Source organism: Scleropages formosus, chromosome 21 (genome assembly GCF_900964775.1).
Source record: "Scleropages formosus chromosome 21, fSclFor1.1, whole genome shotgun sequence".
In the NCBI taxonomy this organism is placed as follows: domain Eukaryota; kingdom Metazoa; phylum Chordata; class Actinopteri; order Osteoglossiformes; family Osteoglossidae; genus Scleropages; species Scleropages formosus.
Genome location: NC_041826.1, coordinates 17,594,385 through 17,618,223, shown reverse-complemented (window position 1 = coordinate 17,618,223; position 23,839 = coordinate 17,594,385). Strand labels below are relative to the sequence as shown.

Sequence of the window (23,839 nt, the reverse complement as noted above, 5' to 3'; positions counted from 1 at the left end):
TGTCCGACAACATTGTAATATTCTTGAGTAATGTGTGATTTTCATATTTGAATTATATTAGGATAAAAATTGTCTTGCATTTTTCAGTATTCAGAAATACATTATTAACATATATACGTTATAAGAATATACTCTGAATATGTATGCAATATACAGTACTAATTATAATTAAATAGCAATTATTAAACACGACGATCCATTTTTTTTAGTGTGAAAGCACCACTAGTACTTCGATAAAATTGAAGAGCTAGTACTATTAGTGAGTGTCACAGCAATCAGGCTCATTTATCTTAAATTTGACTGTACTGGTCCATTTTGCATAATGTCTCGGTAGCGTAAAGATTATTGAAACAACGGAAAACAGACCGCTCGGTACAGCACAGTTCGCACTAGACAGGCAAACCTGTGCTCTGTGTGCGTGTGTGTGTGTGCGTGCGTGAGGTGCGCGCGAGCTTCAGGTGCGCTTGCAGATGGTGCGCATGCGCACCAGTGCCGGCGCGTCCCGAGGAAACTCGGACCTCAGTCGCACGCATCGCGAGCGCAGCGGTAATAAGTGTCATAAAGAGACTTTGATATTCACGTAGGGGAAAACCTTTGGCACGATCCATTCCCAGCCAGACTGCCTCACACAGGTAGGAAAGTTTTTAAGTGACATAGTGTCAAGATCTTCATCTCGTTACTGAGCCTACTTGAAACTATTACATTTACATTTCATATTTATTCATTTAGCAGACGCTTCAAGCCACTTAGACCTCCGAGAACAATACAGTCAGCAGCGCATTACACAAAGAAAAAAGAAAGATTTGGATCCGGACACGTGAGTCTAGTGAAAGGTCAATTTGTCACATACCACTGACTGTCCGTAAAGCAGTGTGATGATTACACGAGTAACTGCAGGTTTCTATTTCCATTTTTTTACTTTAGTATATTATACAACTCTTACTGTTTCGTTGTGGTCAATAAAATTTTAAAACACTGCTGTAACGGCGATGAGGGGGCTGGTGTGGATTAATTAATGTAAATAGTTGGTCCTAGTGTCTATTACTGTACGTAGTCCTGTTTTCCTTTCTGATTGGCTGTTATACTGCTTATGCTCACTCTGCCACGGGGGAATTCTGGGGGGGTTCAAGGGGTGACCTAACCATTGTGTGGAGTAGGGGGGCTTAGAGTGACCTGGAGGAAGCTTCCAGGGTTCACCAGGTTGCTTTGTACTGTTTTTGTCAGGACTGTTATTGAAAAGACATGTATTATATGGTCTCTACTGAATAAAGATTTTAATTACTGGAAATAATGAATGGAGAAATTTATTCCTGTGAAGTAGAACAGTGTGTGGAACTGGTTACCTTTGGGTGGTCTGGTGATCCCTTCTGACACAAAAAAAGTGGTCTCTGCTGTGTAACATGGTATAAATTCCAGTTAGGAAAATTACATAGGAATTTATGTTGGACAGATCTGCTATGACAAGTTTGCCCATATGTTTGTGAAGCTCATATGATTGTTATTGTTTTGAACTACAGTAATACAAAATGTTATTACTTGGAACAGTGGAAAAATGCAAAAGCTGTGGAGATCGGCAGGATACAGACTCATCCAGGAAAATTCTGCATTTAATTAACTAAATAAATCTTTCTCTCAGAACCTGTTAGCCAGGGCAGTAAAGTTATGATTATAAAGATACGTCATTGCCTGCTTTTTAAGACAAAGACGTGGTGCTCAATCCTGATTATAATAAATAAGTATTAAAAAGTAGTAAATTACTAATAAGTAAGACATATATGAAGCCCTTCAGACCCAGTCCGTCTCCAGGACCTACAGTAACACAACAGGGACCGATAGGCTCTGCAGTGTTCAAGACTGAAACCTGCTGTCTTGCAGTCTGAAGGTGTGCAGTTCAGTAAGAACGGTAAGAGTGGTATAAATGGGTAAATTATTGGAAAGCTGATTATCTAACATTGTAAGTTGCCAAAGTTGGACAAATGTGTCTTAAATACAGGCTAATAATAATAATAGTACAGGAGAACAGACATGCTTGGGGGACTTGTAGGTCTACATTTTTGGAGTGTGTGACTGGACTGTTAGCTGTTAAGTGTCCACAGCCACCCAACTAATGATAGAAGATGATAAATGCAATTTTTTTTGATGCTTAAGCAAAGGGCAACTTTTTCCATGAAACCTTCAAAGCTTTAAAGGGGCTCTGACAGTCTGCAGTGTACAGAGGGATCTTGGGCTGTTGTCTAGCTACAGGCTTCCTCCAAATTTCCTGTCTTCTCTCAACCTTCTCAGAATACAAAGTACAGCGCTGGAAAACAAAGGATAAGCTTTGTCTGTCAGGAAAAGGAATTGCCTGAGGTGTATTTGTACTTTTTGCATTTACTGTGGTATGGCTGTTTGTAAGAGTCGTTGAACAGCTCGCAAAATCTTTCCTTTGTTCCAACTCGACCCTTTTCTTTTTCAGATCCCTGTCTACCAAAAGATGAGACAGACGCACCAGCAGGGTTTTGACTGGAGAGCTGTCGGGGCAGTCGTGTAACTGCTGTGTGTACCGCGAGGAGATGAGTTTGTTGGGTGTCAGTGCGCACTGTGAGTGTTCCCTTGGGGGCGCCGTGGAACTCTCTTGACTCTAGTCTGTGCCGGAGACGTGGGGGAGTAGCAACCCTCTCATCTCCCTCCAGTTCAAGGGATCACTGAAGTCCTGTAGACCATGGTGTCCGTGGGCTGCTCCCATCTGGAGGAGATGTCCAAGATGGGCACTGATCTGCCTCGCACAGAGTTCTACAAGATCACCCAAGCCCCCATCAGCTTGTCAGAGAGCAGAGACTGCTGGTGCATGGAAACTGAACCCATTCTACCCGAGGACCGACTCTTCAGAGAGGGAGAGGAGGAGGAGGAAGGATCGCCCAATGCCCCTCATGGGATGCCCAGAGAACCACTGTTGGCCATGACTCTGCAGATCGTGTTACCGTTCTTGCTGGCTGGGTTTGGCACAGTGTCTGCTGGCATAGCGCTGGATGTGGTGCAGGTACCTTGTGTACACGTTCAAACACAGCCACCAGTGTTGACCCTGTGACTGCAACCGGCATGTCCGACAGCAAGAACAGACCCCTTGTGGCTTTGAAGTGCAGTGTGTAGTTCCTGTTGAAGTCCTTGCTATAAACAGCCTTCTGTCTTCCTTGCTTCCTCAGCATTGGGAGGTCTTTAAGAAGATCACTGAGATTTTCATCCTGGTTCCAGCTCTTCTAGGGCTCAAGGGGAACCTGGAAATGACTCTGGCATCCAGACTTTCTACTGCGGTAAATAGATCTAAAGTAGGATAGGTGAAGAACGCATACAAGCAGTCTAGTTAGGAAGACCAATACTAAGTCATCATATTACCTAACTATCTGGAGGTTGGTAGAGTACACACACACGTTGACTGAAACTTCTTGTCCCAAGCAGGCTCGCGGCGAGCCGGAGCCTAACCCGGCAACACAGGGCACAAGGCTGGAGGGGGAGGGGACACACCCAGGATGGGACACTAGTCCATCACAAGGCACCCCAAGCCTTCATTTTCCTACCTTAACTGCAGCGACAAAACAGATCAGACTCGCAGAATCCCCCTTCTGCAGGGGAATGTGCTGTTTTTACACTTGTTTACCCTACAGTTTTCTGGTATCTTTTTAACAGGAATATCTCACTCGATTTCTCGAGCAGCTCTCCCATTTACTTTGTGGTTTATTTTCAACAAATTAGTGAAGCGCTGCTAAATGTTCCCTGCTGTGGGAACAACATTCCACAGAGGCCTCAAGGCACAACACCACCACTCCCCATCCATTTCAAATTGCAGGAGTAAAATTAATACAACTGGATGGAAATGGAGGCACAGCAAGTAGCACTGCTGTCTCACAGTGCTTGGGTGCTCTGGTTTCCTCCCACAGTCCAAAGACATGCTGCTCAGGTTCCCCCATAGTGTGTGAGTGACAGAGAGAGTGTGTTCCACTGATATATGGATGAGTGGCACATTGTAAGTAGTGTATCTAGCAGTGTAAGTCACCGTGGTGAATAAGGTGCGTGGGCTGATAACACTACGTAGAGCTCATTGAACGTTGCTTTGGAGAAAAGCATCTGCTAAATAAATAAATGTAAATTTTCATTTGAAATATCGTCAGCATCATCAAATATTAGTTTGTACAATCCATAACCAAGAGTAGCGACAAAGATGCCGTATGACCTTCACCATGTTCTTAGGTCTTGTGACATGCGATGAATTGGGAGCTTTGTCCCTCATGCTCCACCGAGCAAAATGTTTTAGAGTCGTCTCTTTCCAGCGCTACGACTTCTACATCTCTCACCGTTTTCCGCATCCGCAGTGTGTCTCACAGGTTACCTCAGGCTATATGGTGCATGATAACGTAACAAGAAACATGAGTAAATATTAATGCGATTAGAGGCTGCGGGGTCCCTAGGCTTCGTTTGGAGGGGTCAAGAGAGGCGAAGAGCCTCGGAAAGAAAGGACGAGTTGAGCTTTTCCCAAGTGTCTTGTTTTCTGCTGGTAATTATTTTCCTTCCCTCTGAAATGTCCCGGGGAGACGTGAAGAAGTCAACATTTGACATGGTCTCTTCTGAAGTCCCTTCTAATATGTGTACTTTAAGGGGTTTAGAACGATCATAACTTCAATGCATGCCACTCCATTAAGCTGCGTCGCACCAATTATTTACGCCGTTTCTTTCCTTCAGAATTTCCCCTTAATTGATGAAGTTAGTACTGTTTCAGGTGCAGAAAAAGCTCCTTATTTTCCGAGTCGGAATATCGTGGCATCTGGGAGCAACGTCTTAAACTGTAAAGTTATGGAGGAAATATGTGTTCTGCACATTGCTGCCATGCCTAGTTAATAAGCTAAACTGTCTCAAGCACATTCTTACACTGGGTAAAAGTAATATTTCCTACGGTGCATGTTTTTACTTTGAGTACAGGAGGCAAACTCATTTTTATCATGTTGTCCCAGGTGAATGTTGGAAAAATGGACTCCACCAGCGAGAAGTGGAACCTGATCATTGGGAACCTGGCGCTGAAACAGGTGAGAAATACCGCCGTCTTCTAATTTCGGTTCTCGTCTCCAAGCACACTGCTATGACTGCACATTTAATTTTCTTTCCCTGCAAGGAAATGACAGAAAAACAACGCTGCTGTCGCTTTCTCTCAGCGGCTCCATCCATGTATTTTCAGAAATGGCAAAGATATGATAAAATTGGCGGAAACCGGAAAGGGGAAAATCACAGCACTGTACTTTGCGCTTATGTGTGGCTGGGGATTCGTGTTAACTAATGGTTTTGTTTCCATGTCATGTATTATGTCAGCTGTACATGGAATTATTATTGTTGTATAATCAGAGGAATCAGCATGGATGACTGGAAGAGGCATCACTGCAGCTGTTATCTTGAAGAAGATAATTATATCGCTCAAAGTTATTTATACACCAGATAAACACCCTTATCTGGAGTAAATTACACGATTTTACTGCTGCCTAGTTACTGGAAAGCATTTTGGTTTAGTACTTAATTCAGTGGTGTCGTTACTGTGCCTTTTCAGGGACTTGAACCAGCAATATATTGGTTACACGGGCCAGCAACCTTTCATTTACCCTTTAAACCTTTACCATGTGTCATCATTACCTCTCCCAGTGCTGGATGTAATGAACACTTGCACATCCACTGAATTACAGCTGCAGGCTGCCATGTTACTACCGCTAATCCCAAAATGAGTGCTGTTTTATGCTTTTTTTTTTTTTTTTTTTTTTCTCCAGAAGAGAGATGACAGGCTTTAACAGACATAGCATGGTTCCAAGAATAAAAACATAAGTTGGTTTGACTTTGTCAGTATCTCCATGTGCACAGAACTCCATAGAGCTTTATTGGGACCCATCATTAGCACGTTCGGTGTGTTTCCACCGATGGATGGAATCTGGAATCAGTGATGAAATATGGATGTTCGCAGGGTTGGGAACAGATTAATGGTCGCCCTGCTGGTCCCTAATGCGACGGGCAGGAAACCTGGGGAAAAACGCACATAAGGCAGACAGTCCATCTGGATTCATTGCCCCCCTACTGTTGCTTATTTTCTATAATCCTTTTGCATAAGCAGGAGGTTCTGGAAGCTAGAAGGTGACTCTGAAATATGGCAGCGCTTAGTGTGTTGCTGTATGCAATTCGGTGAGCTTTTCGGTGGATAAGATGTGTTTCTTTATCAGTGGTGTGCAAATTGTGGGCTGCTCAGTCCTGCTTGTTTGCGTTAGCTTTTATCTCCGTGCTCACCTCTGCCCGGTACGCTGGTATGATACATAGAAAAGAGGCAACGTGTCACTGGGCCGGTTCCAGTTCAGAGCTTCAGTGTGGGCCAGGGACTCAGTCCCCTGATCTCCAGTAAACGCAGTGGTTACACTCAAGGGGCTCTGGCTGAGGCAATGACTCCTTATGGGTATCTGGTAGAGAATTTAAGGAGGTTTCGATGAGATGCTTAAGGTAAGTCTCGGCTCGGTTCGCAGGTGCAAGCGGCCGTGGTGGGCTTCCTGGCCGCGGTGGCGGCTGTGATTCTCGGATGGATCCCCAACGGAGGTTTCCAGCTGAGCCACGCGGTGCTGCTCTGCTCCAGCAGCGTGGCCACCGCATTCACAGCATCGCTGTTGCAAGGTGGGAGTCAGTTCCCTGTCATCGGGGCTTTTTCTTAATTGGCGGCGCATGGTAAGACCTGCCCACCCCCCCCCCCGACTGTCACTCGAAAGTTCCTAATCCCACAGGTGCTGCAAGGAAGGGCCCACACCTTGCTGTCATTTAATTGGTGCTGCATGACAGGCCCTCACTGTTGCCCACATGGCCTTCCCTCTTTCCCAGACCGTTACTAACTCCTAGCCCCCCTTCTCATACAACACAGCCTGTGCCAAGTTGCTCGGCTCATTATATGACGTTGAGCATCAGCGTACTTATGTAAGTTCCAGCCCACTCGCCAGCGGTCTCTCAGTGCCTGAGTCACCTTCTCCATCTCAATAATAAAGACCATGTGAACCTCAGGCTGCTGTCATCCCACAGCCATTATTCATGCAGATATTATGGTTTCGGCACCACCTCCAAGCGCTGGGTGTGAGCCGCGCTGGGTTTGTGCCCGTTGGGGGCAGTGTGCCCGTGCCAGCGTGCCCGTGCCAGCTCTGCTGTATTGGAACTCCCGAGCGACTTCGCGTCGGTTCGGTTGCGGCAATTAATCACATATTTTCCATATTTCCCCCCTTTTTTCATTTCCCTCAAATTGCTGAAATCTTGGTCTAATTTGGTTATGTTTCTGCCCTATCCCTTCACAGGCATCATCATGGTGGGAGTGATTGTTGGCTCTAAGAGGAAGGGGATCAATCCAGACAATGTGGCAACACCGATCGCTGCCAGTTTTGGGGATCTCATCACTCTGGGCATCCTGGCATGGATTAGCAAGGGTCTATACAGCTGCTTGGGTGAGAGTCAGACCAGGGTGTTAATGTCTGCTAGCTCCTCTGCCAGCCTCTGTGACGTGTGGCCTTCCCACCTTACGTGCAGCGTTCACTACCTACACCCAGTCTGTACTCAGGCGATCAGGAGCAGGAAACAACTTGTAGTGCATGGGTCATACAGACAAGGGTTCGAGCTGCAACATCAGTCAGAAGCAGAACCATCAGACAAGCAGTGGACTGTAGAGCAGCGAACAGGAACGCAGCAACCAGGTCGAAAGATCAGACAAACCAGAAATCACAGAACCCACACGATGCAGAAATGTGAAACACATGTTTTGACAGCGAAGTGGGAAGAGGTGAACATTCGTTGTACTGGAATCTAGAGGCCAAAGGTGGCAACATGACCCCTCACCTGGTACAAACCGTGGTCCTTGGGACATTTCCACCCCCCTTTGATACGACCTGATCGCAAACTATTGAAACTCACATTTGACTGAGACCATTTCAGACGGTTCATTGCTGTTTAGCTGAGGACAATAAGGCGAGCAGCAATAGCTCACTAACAAATACAGTAAATGTATTACAAATGAAAATGGCCATTTAAATTGGCCAAGAACAATGAACATGGATCATGTAGTTTGCCCCCGAACCACAAGGTGGCGCTAAAGCGCCGTCTTCTGAGTAACCTTGGAGAACTTGTTTTAATTTTCCTGTGTTTTGCTTTTTCTTATTGGCCTGTTTCATCACTTACCATGAGGTGCAACGAATTTATTGTATCGCTTTCAGAAATTCAGTGACGGAATTTACTTTTCGCTTGACTTTTGTGGGCAATCTTGAGAAGTGAAAGCTCAAGCTGCCCACTAGGTGGTCACTGTTTCACCACTTTGTTACTGTGTTCCAGTGGGTGCTGTACAGGTACATTACCAGGAGGAATGTGTCTCATTTTTACTGCATCAAAGGGAGATTAGATAACTAACCTTAACAGTAGTAAATTTGCATCAAAACCTAAAGTGAAATACTCCCTTCGTCCTCAGCCAATTAAAGATGTATCTTGCAATAGTGTTCTTTATTTTATCCTATTTGGTAATATTCTGGGAATTAATTCGCAAAGCTTACATTTTCCCAAAAGTAATCTTTCTTTATGTCAGTTTCATATATTCTATTTACCCATATAGAGAAAACCTTGTTCTCAGAGTGGGAAACTGCACAGCACTGTAAGCCTTTCCCATGGAAAGTGCCAACGATTGTCCTCGACGCTGCTGCACGTACGAATGGGCACTGACTTGGAGAGATGAGCAAAATAGGGAGAAAATTAGCTCCACGTTAGAAAACTTTTATTTATTTATTTATTTTTTTAAATGGAACCAGCACCATAAATCTGCCCACACCAGCACTTTCCTGACCGCCTGGGACAAGGTTCCACTTGTGGCAGAGCAGCCGTGTTTGGGGAGCGCGCGCGCACACACACACACACACACACACACACACACACACACACACACACACACACACACACACACACACACACACACACACACACACACACACACACAGAGAGCTGGCAGAGAAACACAGCTTGTTTATTCACCAGCAAATTGAATCATGCTCCCAGATCACACCTCAAGATAACCGGGAGGGTTGTTTTTAATGCAATTTTATTTGGAAAGGGCAGAGTTGAATTGAGGTTAACAGACTGCGCTTAATGCCTGTCGGCCTGCCAGTGACTGCAATCTGCTTTTGCCATCACAGCCCGTCGGAGAGCCCGGTCATGCCAACCGGGACTAAAAGCTGAGGCTTTTTAATTTTTTGATGGCTCGGATCAGGGAGCAGTTAATCCGCAGAACTGCCGGACGGTTACGAGAACGGGTTTGACGGCATGTTTCTGGATCTCTCTCTGGTGCTTCCCATCCGTTCCTCGGGGAACGTACGTCTAGCGCGGAGAAGCCCGAAGTGGCCCGAAATACCGCGGCTTGCGCGGGGTGGAGTTTGCCAGAGGAGAGGTTGGCACGTCTTAGCCCTAAATTTAGCGTGCTGGGAAAAGAATAGAAGTTTCTAAGCACAGTCACTGTGGTGTGAAGTCATCTCGATGCAGACGCCCGGGGCCTCAGCTTTTATCCTGGGATACTCACAGTTGCACCCATTTGTGCAGATATATATTTTACCGGGGTACTTCAAGTCGGGAGCCTCGATTACTACAGCAAGGCCCTTCTTGGGACATTATATTCATAAACTTCTGGGTTACTGCCCCCTATATGGTATGCTAATGATGACCTTTGTACCGCTCAAGTTCCTGTGCTGCACCACGTTATAGGAAGGGGGTGCAATGATAAGTTTGTCCACGTCTAACTTTGAAACGTCATAGAAACCTGTGACTGATCAGTCTTTTCCAGGCGGTTGAGTTTCTGCAGCATTGCCTCTCTGCGTGTGCCCGTGTGTGTGTGCGCGAGAGGGTGATTTGCCAGATGACTAATGATCGAGACAGATAGACTAATAGCAGAAACGTAGAACGTTATTCATCTTTTGAACAGACACACTAAAGTCTTTAGCATCCAATCTGTTCCCACCCAGCTGCCATTCTTTACCTCGGCGGGGGGGTGACTGAAACGTTTTCTCATTGAAGGTGTTTCGGAAAAGAGCATCCCCGTTTCTCCCCCGCGATGGGTACGGTAAAATATGTGCTGCACGCGGCGAAGTCTGTCTTCCGTGGAGGCGCCCTTTTTTGACCGTTCACAGCTTTGCTCTGGTCTGACCGCGAGGTCCGTTTCCCGCAGACTCGCGCCCGTACGTCTCCGGCCTGGTGTGCGTCTCCCTGCTGTCCGTGACTCCTCTGTGCGTGGCCATCGCCTCCAGACACCCGGCCAGTCGAGCGCTGCTCTATTCAGGCTGGGAGCCCGTGATCACAGCCATGGTCATCAGCAGGTCAGTGCCATCCGTCGCTTCCTCTGGCCCACTCTGTACTCATGTCACTCATCTCCCTCTTCTGCCCGGCCTCCCTCGCTCTGCCTCCCCTCCTCTGCAGAGCAACAAAGCAATCCTCCTCCCAAACCTCCAGCAACTTGGTTCCTGACCCCGTGGTTGTACAACCTGCAACACACTCTCTGTCCACATCTGGGGCTTTGAACCCCACATGCGTGGAGGTGAGGCTCTCCGTACCACGCTCCGCCCCCCACCGAACCACCACCGCTGCTCCTATCCTACGAAAGAGGCAGAGCGGAAGCTGGGCGCTGCATCCACTAGGATGTCGGTTTACATTACGAGGATAGAACGCTGCTTTTTTTTTTTTTTTTTTTTTCTCTGAGGGCTTCAGCTCAGTAGCTGGTTTGGGGCCCTCATGACGTGAGGAAAGCGGTTTGAGTGGCTGCTCTGCCAGGTTTCAGGAGCGTGTCCGATTTCGGCGCTCGCCGGCGTTGCCCTCGGTGAGGACTCGGGCTGAGCAGATTAATGACGTAACAGGGTAACTGGCCCATTGTCCTGACCGCAGAATCTGGGTCACGCTGGCTGCCTTTTCACTCCCCCCCCCCCCTTGAAGAAGGGAAGCCTCTCGATGTCACACCCATATCGCCCAACGTGCTTGAGTGTGACATATACACACTTTTAATATCTCACACACTTATTATCCAGAGCTATTCCAAAAGCGTGTCTCCCGAGCTTGCCGCATACCCAGGGACCTCTTATTTTAGAGGCCTGCACAGATGGCCACAACGGGGGGACATTGTTTCACTCTGGAATCCAGAAGAAAGTATTTACAGTATTTATTTGAAACATTTTTCTTCGGCCTAAACAATGCGCAGCTCGGAGAGACGGGGTGTCCGGCGATGCCGGCAGATGTAAATGGCAGCGTGGGCAGGATCGCAGCCTGTGTACAGCCAGACTCGACCCTTCGAGAGGGAGGTGGGGTGGGTGTCGGAGTGGAAGGGCGATGCTGTCGCTCTTTTAAGTGGAATAGAATTATCTGACACAGCACTGGCATCGAAGGAAGAAAAAAAAAAATCCTTAATATGGAATAATGTGAGCTAATACTAAAAGCCAGCCAGCCAGCGCTTTGTCCTTGTTTATTCCTTGGCAGCTGCTTTGTGCAAAGCGACTTACAGTTTTTGTAATTTAAGCAGCAGCAGCCATTCAGAATAAGCAGTTTACGTTTATATATTTAGCTGATGCTTTTCTCCAGAGCGACTTACAATGTGAAGCTACTCAGTTATTTACCCATTTATAGAGCTGGACAATTTCACCGGAGCAGTTTTTCAGGGTAAGTACCTTTCTCAAGGGTACTACAGCCAGAGGCGAGAGTCAAACCCACAACCTGTGGGTCCAAAGGCAGCAGCTCTAACCATTACGCTACCAGCTGGTCCCTACAGTTTTCTCAAGGGTACAACAGCTGGGCTCCTGCAGAGATTTCAAGCAGGGAACCTGAGAGTATAAGCTTCCTACCTCACCGTGACACAAGCAGCTACCCCCTTTGGCTGTTGATCCTTAAATATATACACTTCATCATTTCACAGGAGTGGGAAGAGCTAACGGAGGCAAATTCTTCTGAAAAATGTCTTTGGAGCAATTTGATTTTCTCCGCTATTATAATGTTAAATCCTGGCATAAATCTGTCAGTGTTTCAGCATTTCAAGCCATCATGGGAGGAGGTGCTGGAATGCAGGGTGATGTATACAGCTCTTCTGTGCCTAACAGGATGAATAAAGCTGACTTAAAAGAGAACTTTTTTTTCTGTGGAATTTGCATTAGGTGTGTTTTTAGGGTTGGTTTGGTGCTGCTTTCCTTGGTTTTATTTATTTATTTGGGTGGGACCCGTTTGCAGAGAGGGTTGTGTCTTGTGAAAAATTTGATGGAAACATATTTAAGTACATTTGAACGATATGCCACTAGTGATTACAATTTTGTTGCCTAGGATGATGATCAGTTCATTTTTTATATGTTATGAGAAGAGGGATTTTTCATTTCTCTATAGAGCCTCATTTGACCTATTAGTGTATTTTCTGTGGTTTAAAGTAATCCTGAAGCTGAATTTGTGTCCTGCAAATGTTTGTATATGAAAACTGGATGATTATAAAGTAATTTCACAAAATCACTAACATCTGAATGTGAACAATTAAGCAAATACATAAAATAATCAGTTTTTTTTTTTTTGCTCACACAGTATTGGGGGGCTCATCTTGGACCACACGATTTCGGATCCCAACCTGGCTGGGATTGTGGTATATGCACCTATCATGAATGGTGAGCATTCGTGGGGGTTGGGTGAACTGACCCAAACACACATCACTCCACATTTAGGGACGCTGGCAGGCCTCACGGGGGAGATGAGCTCTTAATCACAATGGCCTAATTAATGACGATTAATGCGAATGGAGGCGGGCGTTTGACCGTCGGACGCAAAACATCTGTTGGTCCGTCCAGGGTGGAGCCTGCAACGATTTCCGATATGCTGCAGTTATTACCAGATGGCCCTGGGTTTTAATCCCCGATCGTGCGAACGAACGACAGTTATCCGACACTTAACGGTGCCGCAGTGAATATTCCTAAAGGAGAAGAGTTATTCGCTTTAACGCACTTAACGGCACCCGTCTGCGGGATGTCCTAACCAGTTAAATGTTTGAAGAAAGGATTCATTTTTGTTTAATTCTAATTGTGGGGGACAATTCGAGAGGGCCCCACTCCTACGCTCTGCATCGCACTACCCGACTCCGTCATTTCGAGGACCCACGACACCAGATCTGGATCACGAAGGGTTCTGCTTCACGGTTCTCTCGAAACCACCGCAGTGCCTGCTGACCAAAATGCACATTGTGCATTGAATCAGTTGGACTCTGCTCTGCGGGAGAAATTCATAGACACAAGATATTGAAAGATTTTCTATAATTTAATATGAATTTTTAAAAACTTGTTAGTCTACGGAAAGCTGGACATTGAATGTCCACTCTGAACTTTGTATCTGCCATGGTTCTGGCCAGCTCTGTGCATTTACCTCCAGCAAAGTAAACCAGGTGTGTCCAACGGCATTGGTGTACGGGGACCGGTGAGAGGCGTGTCGACGCTATGACCCCCAGCAGGTCTCTGTGTCAGGCAGAACCAGGTGTACTAGTTACACCCAGAGGTGGGAGAGGAAGGGTAAATTATATTGCAGTATCCGGCCGCAGGATGTGGGTATCGCCCACCCGCAGACACGCGGCGATGACTGTCGAGATCAGACCGGCTCTTTCGTTTTCATTTCTGGTAACGTGCCCCGACGGAACTGCGGGTCTCTAGAGCTCGGCCCCGCGTCGGAGCACCTTCTGTGGAATTAATGCCGAGGAATCTCCACCGAACCCCGTGCTCTGGACCTGAGTGTCGTTGAACTGAGTGGAAGAATAGATGATGTGTTGCGAGAACAGCGTAGTTAGTGTTTTTATGGATGTGTCTTCAGACTCTTGTCACCAGACAGCGATTCCCTATTTATTCTGCACAGGAAGAGTGGAGATTGGAACCTGTGTTTGTGTGCTTCTCGGGGGAAGTGGCTAAGGCCTGTCGTACAAATAAACTCCCACGTCTCCTCTGGAAACTGGAATGCCTTGTCCTCGGCAAACCGTCCGCATGAAGCAAATTAAGATCTAAAAACGGGGGAAAAACAGACGTGGCTCGCAAAGCAAACCCGTCCTCCTCACGCACCGTTCTGTGTGCTCGTCGTCTCCCGAAGAGCTCCCCGCCGTGCCCGTTTATTGCAGCCGTTTTCAAAATCCGTCCCTCAATTTGGCTGTCTTCGGACCATTAAAAAGCGCTAGCGTTTTAACCCCACCTGCTCCGGAACGAGTGGCGCTTCAACGCTGCCGAAACATAACAATATGATAAAGATCTGCCATAAATTTCAACAGGAATGTGACCCAAGGGAGCAATTTACAAATTCTTGAGAAACACTGGTACACAGTTGTAACCGCCCCCCTCAGAACCTGACAGATAAGAAGCTGTCAGATCATATGTTTCCATCACCGCATATCTTGCCTGGGTTGATGGTCGATTCTCCTTGGCACTCCTCCCAGGTATCGGTGGCAATCTGGTCGCCATCCAGTCTAGCCGCATCTCCACATACCTGCATTTCCACAGCACACCTGGAGAGGTGCCTGAAGAGGCCAGAGGCTGCTACCAACCCTGGCGAACATTCTGTGGAACAGGTAGGGATGACCGCTAGCGTGCAGCTGTATACCATGGCCATTATTGTTACCGGCGTCACTTCTCCACCTCCATCTCTCTGGTTTCCTGTGGCAAAACTAAATGACGTTCGTGACACTTGAATTAAACCCTTCCTGCCACTGCTCGTTTGAGTGCCTTCACAGAACATTTTGCTTTTTCTGGCCAAGTGTCTGGAATGGTAAAACAGGAAAAGAAAGAAATGTGTCGGTTTCTGCTCCTGTTTAGAAGACACTCCACGCTGTTGTATCCCACACTGGGGCCTGAAATGACGCCTAGAGCCTTCTGTGTGTCCAACCGCAGCTATGCTATGGGGAGCCTTTAGTCCAGCCTGCAGCCACCAGATAGGAGCGGAGAAGTTTCTGCGCCATTTGGCGAAGCGAGGGCAAGTAGTCTGCAGTACTTTTACTAGAGAAGTTATGGACCGACAAAGCATTGACCCTGGAAACAAATGGGAGGAACCGAGTCTTCTTTAAAAAAAAAAAAAAGGAGAAGAAAAATCACACAAGTGCAGAGATTTTGGAATTTTTAGTGCTACATTTGGCTTTGCCCATTTGGAGAAGCTCTTGACAACGGGGTTTATTTGCATAGGTCTGGCAAGGATCGGACACTTTAATCAGTCCTGATGGTCTACAACGGAGATTGGTGTTTCTAGTATTCATCTGTTCCACTAAGCCTGGACTGGCTCTCTAAAAATGATCAACGGCACATTTTTTAGTGTCTAACAGGGAAGAAAGATAGTACAAGCCCTGAAGATTATACTTTAATGTTCTTAAGCAAAACATACCTATTTTTTACCTTGTAGCAGGAATGAGAAAGTCCAAAATGATTCACGACTCTTCTGGATTGTGAAAAATTGCAATCTATTGTAAAGTGGCCTCTGTTAGTAAATGCTCTCAGAAGGCCTCTCAGTGTGGTTTGGGGTACATGGGCATGTTGAAATCCTTCTTCCGTTCTACAGATCACACAGAATTGGACATCCTCCGATTTATCAACAGGGATGTCAGACCTGACCTGGAGGTGGTGTATGCAACATATCCAATGCCCTTTTGCTCTCGTCCCTTCCCCAGGAGTCAATCAACGCTCAGCCCAGGTGCTGCTCCTGTTGGTAGTTCCTGGTCATGTGGTCTTCCTCTTTGTCATCCACCTGATGAAGAGTGGCCATACTACCCTCTCGCCCATCTTTATGGGCGTCTATCTCACTGTCGCCCTACTGCAGGTGAGACCCAAAACCAGGAAGTGTTCTTCTGTGTGCAGCTGGTAATCAAAAATTACCAGCTTTTGTAAGACAGGGTCCAAACCGAGTGCAATCAGAACCAGAGCTCTACAGGACTGATTTCCATGCATCTTGTATGGGTGCCCTGGCGTTCTCATAGCACTTTGAGCACTTCACCTTCTCAACTGGATGTTGTTACCATCTACAGAATATTTCACTGAAATCCCACCCATTTGCAGTCACCATGGTAACAGCCCATTTGTTATCTTGGCATGGTGTTGGCTCCATCATTACTGACTGTAGCACATGCTTCACTAAACCACCAGCGTTCTGGGGTTTGGGTGGTTTCGAGGAGAGACCGACCGTGAGGTCAAACCGGGCCCTCTTTGGCTAGTTACCAGGTGTGGCATCTTGCTTTCTGAATTGTGGCACCAATTTGAGAAGTCAGTGCTTAGGAGGTCAGTGTTTGTTCCTTAGGACAGATATGACAACATGGTGCTGTCTTTTTGGGGCATGTATAGAGTGTGTGTTAATTTAAGTTCCCCCGAAAGTTATTCGTTTTCAACTCCCTAAGAGACATGTGACACCATCCAAACAATCACTAACAAACTGTCAGTGTTTAATGTTGGAATTTTTATTGTTTGGCCAGTGTAGAAGGACCCTTTGTTTCACAACTGTTGGAGTGCAGGAGTTTGAAGGTTCAAGGAGGAGTTTGCTTGACCTGACCCGATGAACTACAAACTGACAGGTCTCCTTTTCAGTCTTTGTGGGTTTTTGATATTAAAATATCTTCCCCAGAAGAGCAAATTGTCACGCTAATAATAAAATCACTGTCATTACAAATTATTGTGTACAGCATGAAATGTAAGCCTTCCTGCACCCTGAAACCATATTTTAGGTCCTTGTTTCATCCGAGTGCTCAACCTGCATCTATAATGCATGTCAATTCAAAGTCTCTCCTTGAGAATATAATTCATCCACAAGTGTGATGAAAAAAAGCTAAGCGAAAAAGAAGAAATTTGATTGCCTCTTAAATTCAATGTGAGTCAAAGATGAAATTGAAAAATGAAAGAATCCTGTAACAGTGTAAATAGGGAAGTTGCGAAGCTATGCGAATCAATTAGGCACTGCGGGAACGACTGAAAGGAAACGCAGTGGAGCAGAAAGCCCATTACTGGCCGCATTGCATGATACCCCTGTGAGATAGGGCCACTTGATCTGCAGTGCAGCAGCAGAGTCCCTCTGCTGTGGCCAATATGCAGTTTCACCGCTCCATCACTGGCAGGAAACACTTTCTTTCACATGTACTTAATCAGAGAGAGCTTGGTTGGGCCCAATTTGACGGTGAAGATGACCAGAGCCGTCAGGTACGGCTGTCTCACTTGGGTTTAGTCTCACTGTGTCCTTGTTGCTCCTACAATCTGACTACTTTGTGATAACAGTGCCATCTCACTTTGAATCAGCGTGACTTTTGAAACTCGACCCTTCAATTCGAGAGATCCTTCAAGAGTCCAGAGATAAAGCAAGGCTTATGGTACCTGATAGGAGAGCATTACAAGTGAAATGGAGCCCTATTGTTCGGTGATGACAGTGTGAAGGTGAGAAAGTGAGAAAACGGGGAGCTCACCCGTGCAGTTTCCGGAAGCCCCGTCCGTCTGTTGGGAAAGAGATGAAGGTGAACGTTCAAGTCGGTCATTGTGGAAATGAGATGTTTGTGATTTTCCGAGCGCCTAGGAGCACGGGCTGTGTGGATTTAGAACGACAGAGGAGTCACAAGGCAATTTAGAGAAAAGAACCCATTGACCTTGTTCCCCCCAGTCTGACTAAAGGCCTGGTGAGCTGGAACTGGGTTTCCCCAAGCAAGCAGTCAAAAGTGTCCGTTGCATAACAGACCGATGTGTGTGTGTACGGCCCGGGGTTCAGCAAAGAAGGTAGTCTGCATCTCCCCTCTAGTGACCTCCAAAGAAAACACCCGTAGGACTCGGAGACATCAGCTCATAAACAGCCTGTGTGAAAGAGCACACTGGTCCATTGATCATGCCTGTATATCTACGTGTTTCGTAGGGAAGGTAAAGCAGAAAGCTCTTAGTGTGTGTCTGGGCACTGGACATGCCCAGATCACTCTCACTCTTGCCACTAATGCACTGATACACAGAACATCCGAGATGTGCGTTTTATGCAAATGACAGCCCTCCCCATCAATATACAGCATATGCTGAAACCACTGGTCCCAACAGCAAAGTCTGTTTACTGAGCTTTTTTAAAGTTCTAGTTTTATTCCTATTTATAGTAATTTGGGGGCAGTTGGAAAGCTTTGGAAATTTTTAGTTCTGATTTAGCCGAAAAAAAATGCGGAAGTTATTCTTTCCTAGTCATCGGACATTAACACAGACCCTCTAAGTCACCCGGCGAGCTGGCCTCACCTGCTGAAAGGAAGGTCTGGCATGTCCCTCATTGAAATGCACCTAGAGATGTCATCTTGATTAATGGCCCTGCTTCGCTTTAATTCTCCCATAAAAGGACTCATTCAACCTCCCGGCCGTGGAAGGCATTCAAGGTCACCTCACTCTTCTCAATGATTCTCCCTTCCCCCAGATCAGGTTTCGGGCCATCGTGGTGGGGTTCTGGTGAAGAGCGATGCACGGTGACCGTTTGTACCGCTGACACACCCGCGCGACCCCACACGCACCGTCTAGCAGCAGAGCTGTAAATATCTGACACTGTGATGTCCTGTGACCTTTTCTTACACAGTTTTAGTGTTGTTCATGCATCTGAAGATCAGAGCTCACAATTAATCTTGTCTCATAAATGATAATTGGATTTTAGGACGGGGCAACTGGTGAGGTACTTACAGCAATTCTCTCGTGTTGCGGTTTAGTGCGCGGGAAATGGCACTGGAGGAGTCCTATTCTTCGGCATCCCTTTGCAGTCAGAATAACGGAAACAACCATCTAACATTTGAATTTATGGGTAAAGAACTGGAAAAGAAACACTGGCTGAGTTAATCAACATGTCTCATCCAGGGCATGTTTGAAGCTCACCCTTCTGTCTGGAAACCCTCTTAATTACATCTAGAACACAGAAAAGCCCATACAAGCACAGCGCTACTGGAAACAGCCAGACTGAAGCCTTCTCCTTCTTGCAAGTACAGCCGATGCAATAACGTCAAGGTTATGTTTTATTTTCCGGCGTCCTGGTGACCTGACTTGATATGAGTTCAGGTTAGTCATGGTTCTTCATTACTGCTGGGTAAAGGAGGATTTCTTGTGTGACGATACTTGTCTGAGTCTCTGAGGATGTGAGGTCACCGTGTCTGGGTTTCAGCCCCAGGGCTCCTCATTGGGTGATGTGTCACTCCACAACTGCGGTCCAGAGTCAGTCCCCAGGAAGTGTGACACATCAAGCGGCACCCCGCTGTTCATCTTGCGCCCCCCCACCCCAGCAAATTAACAATCACCCGTATATTCGTTCGGCAACCTCGCCATTTACAACGTCCAATGATCCCCACGCTGACTTGTACCTTCTAATTATGGGTTTTCCCCATATAAGGCTAGGAATGGACCGCTCTTTGAAATGCTTAACTGTGGATGTTGAAGGAAGGAGGAATTCTGGTGCACGTGGTGTAACTGAGTTTGCAGAGTTCTGATAAGGAGAATGGAAAGTTTCAAGAATGTGAGTCAGAGATGTGAGGTGAGTCAGCTTCTAGAGGCCCTGAGCGTCACCCAACATGGCCATGTCTTACCAGGACTTCTCAGAATTCCCAAGGATCTCCCTTCTTCCTGTTCTCCAGCCCACTGGAGTTGTTGTGGACTGTGATAATTGTTCCCAGGTCAGTAACAGCCAGATGTGTGTGTATGTGTCTTTGTGAGCTTCCATACATGTTTGATGCCAGTGTGTGAATTTGGCAGCAAAGCAGCCAGAAAGGTCAGGCACGCCAGTAGAAATTCCATAAAGTCAAGGTTCACACTTGTTTGTCACATAGCACTTTGAGCCCTTTTCACCCCTCCAACCCCCCGAAGATGAGCTGCTCTCCTACCATCACTTTGTGAACGTCTGCAAAGCATGAGGAAACAGCTGAGGGCTTTTGGGTCTTCAGTCACATTCAGGAATTTTCTTGGGGTCGTCTCCACCCCCACTCTCACCTGATAAGAGAAGGGGTAGGGGCTGTAGGTCAGTCTGATACAAAAAAAAAACCCCACCTGGCCTGCTGAACAGCCAACCAGAGACAGAGAGAAGTCCTTCTATTGTTGAGGACACCAAGGTAACATCAGTACTGACGTCGCAATCCATGCAACTGGCCATAATCTTTTCTGAGTCCTCTGCAAAAGTTTAGAAAGTAGTCCCTGCCCTGCACGACGTTCACTAATTATAAATAATGAACAAATAGAAGATTGCACACCAAGAAAATGAATCTTCAAAACTAGGTCTTAAATGAAAAAGTCATACTGTATTGAAGCAGTTTTTATAACTCAGTTTGCACAAAAAAGTGCTCCATACTTTATGTGGTGTACAAAGAAAGGAAGGTTTAAATTAGGCAAAGTGTTGAGAATGCTCACTACAATACTACGTTGCACAGGCGGTTGTTGATAATATATATGTGCGTGGGTATATTAATTGGCAAACAGTCGAATGTTGTTTGGTCAACCAGTACATTCCATCCCCTATCAACTTTTGTCTCTCACATCTGTCCATGTACCATGTTGTTGTGCACCGAAACAAAACTTTTGGAACATGCCTCACTGACTGTAGTAATAAGTAAAAAGGGTCAGCTTTGCAGGGCGCCGTGCGGCTCCGCCATGGGGACAGTAGAATAGAAGCGAGAACAGGCCTGATTGACTTGTGCAGGATAGATGCCTCTAGTCACACAGTGTAGTAGTTCCAGAGAACCATTGTTAAAGAAGAGGAAGTAAAAGCACGGTATTCTCATTCCTCGCACTCTAATTCTCACACAAACACACCAGCACAGAGCCGGGTGGTCCTCAGGGGACAATGGGAACTTTCCCAGAACCATCCTGCCGAGGCGGATTGAGGAACGCAACGTAAAGCAGAGGATATTGAACATAATTTGATATCAGAAGGATGCCGGTTTGATCTTGGCAAACTCCACGGCAGTTGCGTCCTTGAGAGGCAGATTTTGGTAGCGAGCTTATAAAAAGCCATAACAGGTCCACTGATGATAAATATCATGTATGTACACGTTAAGTTCCAAAGATCCCTCTGGGTTAGAACATGTTAAGCAAATAATCTCAGGAATGCAAGAGTGAATTCTTATAGCAAATTAAAGAGCGCAGTCCCGTTACGTAACTCTGATTAGTGTTTATTTGCATGAAGTGGATGTGATGTGATAATGACACCCACAAGAGTAAGTGATTCCAGAGAGCTGTGGGTTCAAAAGATGGGATATTTGGTGGCAGAGAACTCCACACGAGACCTGGTGCATTTGCTTTATTGTCAACAGAGCCGGTTATATGTTATGACGTTTGCATATTTAAATGTTCTTCTTGACCTGCTCCCCACCAGGTCTTCCTACTACTCTGCATTGCAGATTGGATGGTCCACTTTATATGGAGCAAAGGGAAGGACCCGGACAGCTTCTCCATCCCTTACCTGACTGCCCTGGGGGACCTGCTGGGAACTGCACTCTTGGCAGTGGGCTTCCGCATCCTGTGGGTATTGGGAGATGGTGACAGCGATGTTGGAGACTGAGGGATAGTTACCTTCAGCTTGGTTTGAGCTGTGACCTCGTGCTCTGCTCCCTTTTGCTCTGTGTTTGAGGCACCGCTCAGTGACTAGCAGGGCATGCCTTCCAATGCCAGCAGCCCTGGAGGGAAAGATGCCACCTGAATAATTTAACATGCCGAAGAGAAGAGGCCTCAAAAGGTCACGGGAAAAAGGATCTCAAAAGATATCTTCGCTTTCGGAATTAAAGCCTACGATCGAAACGAAACAACGAGGAAGACCTCGTGCGAAGAGGAGCTGCCTTTTCACTCTTCTGCAGTGCAGCCTTTCCGCTCCTTTTTAAAACCGATCACTGTGCTTTCAAAAGGCACTTATTCCAGAGAATATTTTAACAGTTGAGCCCCACAACCCTCACACCGGACCATAGCACAGGCCCCTGCCTTGTGTGGTCACCCTTTCAGTTACATGGTACCATGGTAAAACGGTAAGTGTATGGCCGCTGCTTTGACCAGGTTTGTTTAGCCAAAGTCAATCCAAACCAAGAAGGGTTTGTTTTTTGACTTTTGGCCTTTTTATATTCAAAAGGACATTGTTATGATGTTAGTGCCTCTAGGGATCTCCTGGTCAGAGGAGTATAATTTTTTACAGAGACGTGGTTGTAGTTTTAAATAAAATAAACTAAGCTCTTTCACTGACGACAACTATACGTTTGCAAATAACGACTGTGTTACACACATACGAAGTTGAATAAATAAGCATAATTTGCTAAAACACTCTGAATACAATGTGTCAGCTATTCTCCCTTTGGGTTGATTAAACTGAGTCATTCCAATGGCCTAACTGGGAACTTATCCTCATCTAAAACAGATCTGTTTGGGACTCCTTCACCCAAGCGGACAGAATTAGATTTTTGCTTTGGATTTACAACAAGGCCTCCTTGTTCTGCACGCTGCGTCCCAATGGTTCATCAACGGTTGTGTGTGTTTCCTGGCTCAGCGTTATATTTGAATTCCTGTAGGTGCTTCTCCTCCGTGACCATGGCAATTTGACTCCTGCACCTACGAGTGTCATTCACTGTTATTGCCAGTCATCAGCCCTTTGCCCATTTGGGCTTTTCCTCTTCTTTCTCTTGTTCTGCTAGGTTTAGCCTTTTGCCAAATCTTGTTTCGCTCACTGCTTTTCATTCCTCTCTCTCTGTCGTTGTCTCCGATGTCCGTCTCCTTGTACCCTTCCTACCGCTACACCTGGGGCAGAGAAACCCATCGGCCAGTGATGAGAAACAGGTTGAGGGAGGATGCAGTAGAGGTCCTGGATGGGGAGTCATACAGAAGGCTGTGTTTATTTATACGACGCTACGCTGCGATCACCCTGTTTCCACAGCCATTTGTACATGGTCGTTCGTGTTCTCGGTCTCACCTGACAGACTCCTCATTGTCCACCGTTCTGTCCTGCAGCAGCTGTCCGCCATGCTCTCCCCATCCCCTTTCCTGTCCACCCTGCTGGACCATCGGACTCGTCCACCTGGGTCTGTCAGTGCAAGTGTGCAAAGTCGTTATCGCCGCCCCTTTGCCATTCTCTTGTGAATGGTATTAAATTCAGCTAGTTATACAAAGAGAAAGTACAATAAACATGGTAAAACCATTTAAACAAATTCCAACAGTTTAATCAGTGTGAGTATTAATGTTCTTGTATAGCAGCTGGCATAATAAATCTCATAGGGGAGATTAGTTTTTGCCCTGAAAATATAATTATTGCTACACTGATTTTCCATCCGTCTTCTGGATATTCTCTCCCATATTCTCTCGACAGCCGCCAGGAAGCAGGAGTTGGCTTCACAAATCCCAGAATGCTGGGTGAGCCACTGCATGCCACCCTGAACCACGCAGATATGGATTAGAGCAGGGGGAAGAAACTGTGTGCAGTGGGGCGGTAATGATCTCTCCCAGGTGACTGCGTCCACCGGTTAACTGATGGTGGCAGAAAATCGCTGAATATCAAGCTCTGCTGGACCCAGCGGCGTGTAGAGCGTCACTCTCCGCTTCATCTTCTAATTTATTCCCCACTTACTAATCATATTGTAAACGAACACTCGCCTCGTGCGGCACAGATAAATGAACGTGTTCTTCTTTGAAAGAAGAAAAAAGCATCAAGAGTATAAAAAGCGCATGTAATAAGCACATCGCGACGCTGCCGTTGTATCGCTGGAAACTCAACTTTTGATAAGGACTGTTCGTCTGCGGAACACTGATCGTTTCCCCCCCAAAATTAATTTGCTGTCGTGCGACTGAGGTGCTACTTAACAGTCTCTTGTTTCTTAGATAAGATG

The 23,839-nt window shown here is 46.3% G+C and overlaps 1 protein-coding gene across 3 annotated transcripts; it reads left to right on the top strand.

Annotated features, from left to right (window-relative positions):
- The first annotated feature begins 539 nt into the window (after positions 1–539).
- On the top strand, positions 540–21,924 carry slc41a2b (solute carrier family 41 member 2b). 3 transcript variants are annotated; one of them, XM_018729888.2, is made up of 12 exons: positions 540–632; positions 733–817; positions 2,456–3,019; positions 3,183–3,290; positions 4,983–5,054; positions 6,519–6,663; positions 7,326–7,472; positions 10,220–10,367; positions 12,595–12,674; positions 14,471–14,602; positions 15,689–15,837; positions 21,355–21,924. In XM_018729888.2, the coding sequence occupies exons 3-12, from the start codon at positions 2,702–2,704 to the stop codon at positions 21,538–21,540; spliced, it is 1,485 nt and encodes a 494-aa protein (XP_018585404.1). In that variant the 5' UTR covers positions 540–632; positions 733–817; positions 2,456–2,701; the 3' UTR covers positions 21,541–21,924. The 3 variants fall into 3 exon arrangements, with proteins under 3 accessions (XP_018585404.1, XP_018585403.1, XP_018585406.1); XM_018729887.2 differs by having other exon boundaries at positions 730–817; XM_018729890.2 differs by lacking the exon at positions 733–817.
- The last annotated feature ends 1,915 nt before the right edge of the window (positions 21,925–23,839 follow it).

Bases quoted from the DNA above. Each gene is read 5' to 3' on its own strand.
- slc41a2b (XM_018729890.2), top strand. From the start codon at position 2,702: ATGGTGTCCGTGGGCTGCTCCCATCTGGAGGAGATGTCCAAGATGGGC. The intron at 3,020-3,182 runs GTACCTTGTGTA...TTGCTTCCTCAG, and splicing joins TAGCGCTGGATGTGGTGCAG to CATTGGGAGGTCTTTAAGAA. The intron at 15,838-21,354 runs GTGAGACCCAAA...GCTCCCCACCAG, and splicing joins TCACTGTCGCCCTACTGCAG to GTCTTCCTACTACTCTGCAT.